The sequence below is a fragment of the Gymnodraco acuticeps genome, unplaced genomic scaffold (assembly GCF_902827175.1).
Source record: "Gymnodraco acuticeps unplaced genomic scaffold, fGymAcu1.1, whole genome shotgun sequence".
Taxonomy (NCBI): domain Eukaryota; kingdom Metazoa; phylum Chordata; class Actinopteri; order Perciformes; family Bathydraconidae; genus Gymnodraco; species Gymnodraco acuticeps.
The window spans coordinates 72,384-82,500 of record NW_022991403.1 but is presented as its reverse complement, the minus strand read 5'-3'; the positions used below and the strand labels follow the sequence as shown (position 1 = coordinate 82,500).

The window sequence follows — 10,117 nt, the reverse complement described above, 5'->3', positions numbered from 1 at the left end:
TGGCTTGATTTTGTTCTCAGCAGGGGACTTTGACAGAGTATTTCTCAAAAATACACAGTAAAAGTACTTCAATGTATTGTTAGTAGTAGGCTAACTAATACAAAGTCAAACAGTATCAATTTCATTAAGAACTAATGGTAAAATTATATTTGTTATCATTCATCAAAGATAGCAGAAAAGCATGCATTAGCCTACTATGGAGGGGACTGATAGAGGATTACTCACAAAGTACACAGTAAAAGTACTTCATTTTATTTCTGGTAGAAGTCAAACTAGTACCGAGTCCAACAGTCAGTTTCCTTAAGAACTTGTGGTAAAACATATTTGTATCACTCGTCAAATATAGCAGGAATGAAGAGCAGCTGATTTGAAAAAACAAACGCTAGAGAGTGACCGCAGTGCAGAACCGCTGTGTAGTTTAAATCTCCTAACAATGTTGTCCATTTTAGACATAGGCTTATTATATTTACAGCCCTTAATAACATCCATTTTCTAAGCTCAATCTGTGTCTTGGCCGTTTTCGTTGTGATCGCTAAATTCACCTTGTTTATAATATTATCACCGCTTTTATTTTGAAATCACTTCCGTGAGTTTCGCCCCGCCCCTCGGTCCAAGGACCATTGGACCATTTAGTAAGGTAAAAAGCAAAAAGGCCTCTCAAACGCTCTTCCGTTTACGTGTTTAATAAAGAAAAACAATAGGCTACATGCACTAGGGTCTGAGACGTACTTCCGTCTTAGCCGTTATACTGCTCGGACGCTTCCGGGTTGCTTCTGGTCTGCGTAGCTGAGCGTCCACAAATGTTTTACTGTTTAAATCTGTGGTTTAAATATGAGTCGACGGAAGATTTTCAAAACGGAGCATTTGCAAAGACAAGTAAAGAACTACTCCGAGCACTGCTGTGTCCCACTTCGTACGGCGTCAGCTAAATTCAACGGCGTCCTAAGTTTCCATGGCTTTCCGACCGAACTCGAGCTGCGAAGACAGTGGCTGGTTAAAATACGACGCGATAACTTTACAATCTCCTCTCACTCCAAGGTCTGCAGTCGTCACTTCGCTACGGATCAACTAATAGAGCCAAAAACCCTTGATGGCCGTAGGAGGCTTGTGAAAGGTGCTGTCCCAACTCTGTTTGAGTGGAATCACTTCACTGCTCAAACACCGCGGGCTAGTGTTTGGGAGAGAAGGGAGCGGCCCACTGAACCAGTCTCTCGGGAGGAGCAGGAAGAGCACATCGATGTCCGTGACCATGATTACTGCTCAACCCCTGAACCAGCTTCACTGGACATGTCCTCTCAAGCTACAGAAGACAACTCCAAAACATTGGAGGATCTGCAGAAGCAACTGCAGGAGTTAAGAGTCCAGCGAGAGTTTTGCTTACAGCGGTTTGCTGGCTCCGACGACAACATTACCAGGCAATGTTTTGGCTAAATTCTATCCAAGTTTTTGAGATGGGTTAGCTTATAAAGAATCCTGTTTACCTGCCGTTTGACTGCTGACTATTTGCATACAGTGTTGGAATAAGTAGGCTACTCAACTTAACTGAAGTATAAGTACAAATACTATGGTTTGAAAAATACTCCTGAACTGAACATGTAGAATCATAAATCATGTGTTTTCATAAGTAACTAGAAACTATGAAGGTTAACTAAATGTGGTGGAGTAAAACATACTAATACTAACAACATACTGATAATACTTTACTACAAGTGGAAATCTTCAAAACCTTACCAAAGTAAAAGTACATGTCAATATCCACTGCGTTTCTCCCAGTTGCACACTTAAGAATGAAGAGTAAAAGTAGTCATTCTGTGTAAAATGTTCCCTGTATGTTTTAGATTATTATTACTGCTGCTTTAATGTAGTTGTTACATGTTACTGCTGTATATTACTATACCTTTACCAAGTGCCTTCTTAATCAGTCTATTTGAATTGTAATGTATTATAGCAAACAAGAGGAAAGCATTAGCCCATGTGTTACAGTTAACGAGTCAATTAATGACTGACATGTGTCTTTTGTGTACAGATTCCCGAGCTATAACCACCTGATGGCCTTCTGGTTTTTGATTGAGCCTTCCATTTATAAAATGGTTCGTGTTACAAGAGCGATATCAGCTGCCAAGAGGAATGAAGAAGTGGTTACACACGCACGTCCATCAACGGTAGGCTACGTTTCTTTTAACACACAATCTAAACACAAACTGAAGGGAAAATGTTTCTCCGACATTTCATTGCTTTCGTGTAGGCTAAAAGGCTATAGTACTCAATCCTTTTTGAATACATCAGAGAACTAAAACAACTTAATGTTTTTCCCATGGTGTGCTACACTCATGACATTAATATAGTACCCTTTTTTTGTTTTTATCTTCCAGAGACAGCTGCTTCAGCCAATTGACGAGTTCTTCCTTTTTCTCTGCTTCCTGTCGGTGGGTTTGAAAGAGAGGGACCTTGCAAACCGTTTCAACGTACAACAGTCCACTGTGAGCCGCATCATTGCAACATGGACGAGTTTTCTTACAACTTTATTGGGGTCACAGTGTATCTGGCTTACACCTGCAGAAGTTCAAGCCCACCTCCCAGAGGTATTCAAAGATTTCCCAGACACACAGGTGATCCTGGATTGCACAGAGCTGAGGTGTCAAACACCATCCTCACTCCTCCTCCAAAGTGAAATGTATTCTACATACAAATCTCACTGCACCATGAAAGCCCTGGTTGGCATAGCCCCACATGGCGCAGTGACATTTGTTTCCAGTCTGTATGGTGGTTCTGTCAGCGACAAGGAGATTTTCAAACAATCTGGAATAGCTGCGTTGTTGACTGACAACATGGCAGTGATGGTAGATAAGGGCTTCCTGATCAGCGATTGCTGCAAATGCAAGGTGTACTGCCCACCTTTTCTGTCAAAGCAGAAGCAAATGCCAGCCTATCAGGTGAGGGAGACACAGGCCATTGCCAGACTGAGGGTTCATGTGGAGCGTGTCATCAGGAGGATAAAAGAGAACAAACTTTTTGATGGTGTCATCCTCCTGTCCCATGCCTACAACATCAACCAACTGTTTGCAGTAGCATGTATGCTGTCAAACTATCAGAACAAAGCACTGGTCAAGAAATGGGTGAAATAAGACAAGATGATGACACCTGTGCAGGTAGCTGTGATTAAGCTGGGTGAGCACACCGTAATCCCGTGTTGCCTGACACACGCTAGTGTTTTGTTTGAATAAATGGTAAATAGCAAATTACAATGCGTTGATGATTTCTTACAAATGCACTGATTTACTATTCATTACACAAATCACGTCACTTTATTGTCTTTTTAAATACAATTGTATATTTATTTACATATATGAAATGTGACAAACGATATATATCAAACAAAATATTGAAATCACATTTTGTTGTCATTCAGAACACATGATTGACTCCTAAAAACAATGACGGCTGAGCCAGGGTCTAGCAGCTAACTGCTTACAGAGTTAACAATGGCTACAGTGCCCACTACTTTTTTAATGACAGGTACTTCGGCATGTATGTGTAAAAAAAAAAGTCTACTTTTTCTCTGATTGCTCTTTGCACTTCTGGATCTGTGTATATTCTTTGCACCAGGTAGTCCTCTTGTGCCCACACTACAAAATCACACCACTGCATCCCAGATACAAGAAGTTGACCCTGTACTTGCCAGTAATAGGCATGGCTTTTCTTGAGCTTAGGGGAGCCACATTCCATCTGCACATATTTTCAGTCGACATAATTTGGGACATTGGGACATTTGAATTCAACAAGGCCAAATTGGGGATATTCTGTTGGGTCAAAAACAACTCCATCAGGGGAGGCACCAAGCCAGGGCGTAGAGGGGTGAATGACAAGGCCACAAGGGGAGTAGTTCACGTTTGCCAGTCTACTGTATTCAGCTGCTACTGTGGGCTCCATCTCTGCACCTCTCCTCATTTCTGCAGTCTGCCTTGTACCTTTGAGTATTCGCTCTGCAAGAGAGTTAGCAGAGCTCTCACCTCTGACGTGACAAATCTCTCTAAACCTAGAGGCAGTAACCCTGGGTTTGCGGAGCAGATGCCACTCTGAGCTAGAGCTTTGCTCACGGGTAGCCTCCTCAATTTTGTGAGACATTTCCAAATCAACAGATAAGCTGTTCATATGTAGTTGCTCCTCTTCTGAGCACACCAGCGGTAAATCACATGGCAAGATCACATACCCCTCTATGGGCAAGTGGGGTGTTGGTGGTGTGTCAGTGTGAAGTGTGGTGTACCGAGACGTCAAAGCAGGCATCTGATAGGACAGAACACTGCCCTCCTGCACAATCCCGAAGGCACTTTCCACAAGGGGCTTGTCAGGTCTCATGTTCATTGTGGTCACAAGTGGCCTGTCTTCAATGCTGAATGCTGAGTATGCCTCCGTAACTCTGAACAGGCAGGGATCTGGTAATGGCCCCACCATGCCTCTGTAGAATCCACTCCTACAAAGAATGGCAAAGACAATATAGCACATTAATGTGACAATAAAGGTTAGGAATACAGCACCAGAATTATGAATTTTAAAAACACAGGAAACACAATTTTCCAGCTAAAATGACCTTACTCCAGTCTGCACCATCCTATTTGGTACAGGCTTGGTGAAGACCATGGAGTTGATGGGCCCTGGCTTCACACCCTTAAGGAAAAGACAATTACTGTTCGTTGAGTCACTTTAAAACAAAAACTCTGTGAAAGATTACAAGTATTTGAACCTCATTGAAATTACCATTGTTCGCGGCTTGTGCCATTGCTGTTCCGATTCAGTACAGCTATGCACAGGTGGCACAACTGGCATGTTCAGTTCAGTGTAGTGTGCTGTTTGGAACAGCAATGTTACTGTGTGATTGCACAAAACAGTTCCTGCAACACAGGAGCACTGGTTGTGCGTGAGCACCACTGGTGATGAATCACGAAGCGTTATCTAAAAAAGAGAGAAGAAATACTAGTGATTAGTAACCTCACTTGTTACTATGAGCCAGGAGGTTATTATGAGTAGAATTATTGGTTATTTTTACTGACCCATTATCCTAGAAGAAGCATGTATTCCTGAATGCTTAGTGTTACCCTCTTACCCTACAATACCACAATGAACTTTCTTTGGAAACTAAGATGCCTTGAAAATTGTATTAAAGCAGTTTTTACTATATATTTGAACCCCCAAACTTACACATCCATAATCAATGTAATAATATCTGACCAATCAGCTGTGATAAAGCAGGGAGAAGTAGGACACTGTTGAGATTCCCTTAAGGTAAACTAATGTTTAACTGAACTGAAACTAAATAAACAGGGGGGAACAGTGTCATTGCTGCCTGCCTACACTCAAACTGTGTGCTGTCTCGCTCTTCCGCATTGACCTGTAGCACAAGGCTCTCACGCTGACCTGCCCTGTCAGCCTGTCTTTATTGGACACTGAATGAAGAAAAACAGAGCAACAGCGTTAGATCTATACTCACGTCAACACATCTATGGCAACATTGCTTTACAAAAGCTGATACCATTATGCAGTGTGGCTAACAACAAGATAACCTTGGCTAGGCTATAAGGCTATTAAACGATAGTATTTGTTAGCAAAATGGCTAATGTTTTAAATAATTAACACCAGAAACAGTACATAGCGTTACCCAGAGCCCTATAGTAGTAGTATAATAATAATAATAATAATAGTAGTTATACTATAGGGCTCTGGCGTTACCTAGCTTTTGACAGCTAATGTTAGCGTAACCCGGAGCATAAGCTAGCTGGTTAGTACCGGTTACCTTCTTACCTTCATAGTTGTGTATATATGACGCAGCATATAATTTGAAGCCTTTATCGAGTTTGCTGGCTGGGGCTTTAGTCGTCCGGCAAATCCGATGAACATCTGACATTTTTAATTTCGGAAGCTCTTGTAGGCAGCGGGTGTAGAAGGTCGTCATTTTCAAACAGGAAATGAATCGGCCGCTATGAGTAGAATGCGGAAGTGACTGTGCATGTAGCCTATTGGACGGTAGATACACGGATTCACGAGGCCTGTCTGTGAGAAATGTTTTTAGATCCCTGCAAACCAAGGGAGCCAACACATCAAACTTGGCTAAGCACCCGCCGACCGGCATCCAGAGCTGTTTAACGAATTTAAAGACAGACAGGTTAGCGAATGTGATAGAATATCAGGGGTTCCCAACCTGTATTGTGCCAAGGACCGGCAGATAGGCTACATTAAAGAAAAATCGCGGACCGGTTGTCAATTTGAACTGATTTTAATATTTACTCACCAGCAGGTAGCAACAGAGGCTAATTGTAGGCTATGTAACAGCCTGAACAAATACTAGAACAATGCATCCAAAACATATTAACAACGTTTAAAAAATAACCGGTGTCATTTTTTTGTTTTTCGGAAAACCAAAAAACCGACGTTATTCATTTTTTAAACCAAAACGAGAACACAGATAAATCAACGTTTTGGTTTTGTTTGTATGATTTACGGATAATCCAGTGATGGGAAAACGAGGTGAAGGCACATTATGAAGGAGAGGTGTGTGTGTGTGTGTGTGTGTGTGTGTGTGTGTGTGTGTGTGTGTGTGTGTGTGTGTGTGTGTGTGTGTGTGTGTGTGTGTGTGTGTGTGTGTGTGTGTGTGTGTGTGTGTGTGTGTGTGTGTGTGTGTGTGTGTGTGTGTGTGTGTGTGTGTGTGTGTGTGTGTGTGTGTGTGTGTGTGTGTGTGTGTGTGTGTGTGTGTGTGTGTGTGTGTGTGTGTGTGTGTGTGTGTGTGTGTGTGTGTCACTGGCATTTGTTTTCAGAAGATATTATGATAGTGACGTTCGTTCCGGTGCACGTCCGACAGCATTTAGCACTACATCGAGATTAAGATTAAACTAATTTATTTTGGGAACACCAATATATAGGCTACCTATAGGAGTTAGCCAGATGTGTGTAAATTACTGTTCATGGTCATTTGAAAACAAATGCCGGTGGCGGACAGGCACGAGCACACACACACACACACACACACACACACACGCACACACACACACACACACACACACACACACACACACACACACACACACACACACACACCATGCGCCTTGGTGACTGGACATCTCCTTCATAAAACTAATAAAAGGGGGAGTCATCGGGCAGTTCGATGTGTGTAGAGATGTGTGTAGAGGTGTGTGTGGGTAGCAGCCTGCAGTCACTCGCTGTTCTGATGAAGGTAAACACAGCGAAGGCGGTGCGTAAAAAGGCACAGCTCTCGGCGCTCTGGTGCTGCACTTCTCAGAAGCGGAGTGACACGTCCCGCTGCCTCCTGATGCTGCCTGCAGCCATTTCATGAAGTGAAGGGGGTTTTCCTTAAATAAAACAGCTGCGGGCAGCAGATACCGTGAGAGTCCCGGACAGGAATTCATAGATCAAGGCAGACTGGTTTACTCTCCTGTTTTGCCAATCCGGTGCTTAAACAAAGGCAAGGCAAGTTTATTTATATAGCCTAGCACTTTTCAACACAAGGCAATTCAAAGTGCTTTACAAAAAAATGAAAGACATTAAGAAAATGGCATTTAAAATCAGTCATTAAAAAGAAAAACTAATAAAATAAACATATAGCTCTACACCCCTGGCCGACATGTCCTTAAAATGAAGTCCGAGTTTGAAATATATCTCAAATAATGTATGAACTGCCATTTCCCCACATAAACATAACAGTCTGCAATTAAACGGTTGTCTCCCGTGCGCTCCTCTTCCTACTTGGCACACCGGTAACTTTCTCGTGCGCACAAGAGGCTGAGACGAGGCTGAGCCGCCGAATCCCTCGGAACATCATAACAGCCATTTTCAACGGTTATCTGGTGAAAGATTAACTAGGCTACTGGATGAAATAATATGACTGGTATAGGTGCGAACATTAAACACTTTTTGAAAAAAATATTATGATAAAATATTTGTATATATTTATAATTCTGCAAATATTACGATAAACTCACAGCTATTTCGCGGCCCGGCAGTAACACCTCCGCGGCCCGGTACCGGTCCGCGGACCGGGGGTTGGGAACCCCTGTGATAGATAACATAATTACATCATGCTCAAGCCCATGTCCTCAAATCTAAGTCAAACCAGTGTAATTTATTTTGTGACAAACGAACGTTTTCGTAGTTTGACGAGGCAATTAATGGCAATGATAACTGTCTAATATGGCAACATCTGCAATATACATTTAGTCAATAATTATTTATATTACTGTAATATTACATGTTAATAAAATATAAAAAAAATTATATTTTATAAAACAAAAAAGTTGTTTGAGATGATGCTTAATTTTATTTAATACGAATTCTTGTAATTTATTTTGTTTATTGTTCTCATTGTTTAAAAGTTTGTGTTATGGTTATGGTTCTGGTGTGAAATAAAGCACAATAATTACATTTAAGACTGTTTCCCTTTTTTTAAGAAAAGTATCGAAAAATAATCGGGATCGCAATGCTTGACTTGGTATCGGTATCGAAACCAAAATGTTGGTATCGTGACAACACTATCAGGGACTGGTCAGCTTTCTGTCCCAGAGTCAGAACTAAACATGGAGAAGCAGCGTTCAGTTATTATGCTCCAAATATCTGGAACAAACTCCCAGAAACCTGCAGGTCCGCAGCAACTCTGACTACTTTTAAATCCAGGCTGAAGACTTTTCTTTTTGTCGCTGCTTTTAATTGAACTATTCACATCTTAAACTGCACTGTAACTTTTAACTTGCCATTTTCTTAATGTCTTTCATTTTTTGTAAAGCACTTTGAATCGCCTTGTGTTGAAAGGTGCTATATAAATAAACTTGCCTTGCCTTGCAGTGACCCCACTGGTGATTTTTGAAGAGTTTACGTGTCTGAAATGTTTATAGCATAACGTTCGCATTTTGCTTCTGGTGATTAGATTTATGATTTGAAAATAATAAAAGTAGGGTAGACATGTGGATATTATCCGGCTGAACAAAACGTGCATGGTTCGTTTTCCACAGACCTTATTTCGAGCTATTTTCTAAAATCCTATGGGGAAATCCCGTTGCTTTTTTGTCGAGGAGACCCATTTACTTTCGGGTAAATACGCCATCTTGCACCACTTTATTGACTCTCGTTATAAGTGGTGCCTGTGCAGTCCGCACCTCTTCAATGCAACAGATAGGAGCAGCTCGGGGTGCACCAAACTGCGCCCAAAGCAGCTGTTGACACCGCCAACAACTAGGGGGCAGCAGGAGCGCCAGAGTGAGTGATTGACGTTTGAGTGAGAGAGAGTTAGACGGAGACGGAGTGTAAACAAAACTAGATAGCGAATATGGAGAAGGAAAATGATGTTCAATCACTTTAAGAAACATCCTTTGAGAGGAGGACACTGGAGGGAAAGCTGAGAGTTACGGCCCGTCCACACAGCTTCACCATTCACTTTGAATGGGGTGACGTCACTTTTTGCCGAACTGCATTGTGGGAAGCGACGCGGAGCTTTGCTGGCATGGCTCGCGGGAAAAGTTGAGCAATGTTCAACTTTTGAAGCCTCGGCAGGAGCGTCAGCCAATCGAATCATATGCCAGTACAAGCTTTAGCCAATCAAACCGCTGCTTGTGTGTCAGGGGCGGGAGATTCATGTGATTGGTTGTTGTTCGAGTTTCAGACACGCCCGCCGGCAAGCTTCAACGCACGCCGCCGTGTGAACGGGTCGTAAAAGAGCTCGGACCAGATCAGCCTGACATAGGCAGGAGTTAATGACAGACTAGGAAGGCAGTATACCTGCTCTTTTTCAAGGAGCTGGTTTAGCAAGAAGGCTATAACTACCTGTAGCAACACCAGTGCTATATTAGCTTCCCCTGCCTCCCTTTTCAAACGTCAGGATCAGACCAGTCTATGGACCAGACCCAGCATGGATCATATATCAGCACATATCAGAAAAAACCATGAACAAACTAGTGTCCACATGGATGATGCTATACGACTAGCCATGTTTAGGAAAGTAAACACAGCTGTCCAATGAAGGCTACAGGATAGGGATCAGTAAGCATAATAAGGAGGATGACAAAAACAGGCACTCAAATAATAGACTGTATCAAGTGCTGTGTGCCTTTGAGCTAGCCCT

General features: G+C 42.2%; 2 protein-coding genes across 3 annotated transcripts; one reads left to right on the top strand and one right to left on the bottom strand.

Moving 5' to 3' along the window:
- The first annotated feature begins 673 nt into the window (after positions 1-673).
- Positions 674-3,242, top strand: LOC117532413. Its single transcript, XM_034195738.1, has 3 exons — positions 674-1,415; positions 2,027-2,162; positions 2,373-3,242. Exons 1-3 carry the CDS (start codon positions 832-834, stop codon positions 3,123-3,125), a joined length of 1,473 nt encoding a protein of 490 aa, XP_034051629.1. The 5' UTR covers positions 674-831; the 3' UTR covers positions 3,126-3,242.
- A 203-nt stretch (positions 3,243-3,445) lies between these two features.
- On the bottom strand, positions 3,446-6,006 carry LOC117532414. Of its 2 annotated transcripts, none has more exons than XM_034195740.1 (4): positions 5,797-6,006; positions 4,756-4,950; positions 4,589-4,665; positions 3,446-4,471 (listed from the first exon to the last, which is right to left on the bottom strand). In XM_034195740.1, exons 1-4 carry the CDS (start codon positions 5,890-5,892, stop codon positions 3,739-3,741), a joined length of 1,101 nt encoding a protein of 366 aa, XP_034051631.1. In that variant the 5' UTR covers positions 5,893-6,006; the 3' UTR covers positions 3,446-3,738. The 2 variants fall into 2 exon arrangements, with proteins under 2 accessions (XP_034051631.1, XP_034051632.1); XM_034195741.1 differs by having other exon boundaries at positions 4,594-4,665.
- Between the last annotated feature and the right edge of the window lie 4,111 nt (positions 6,007-10,117).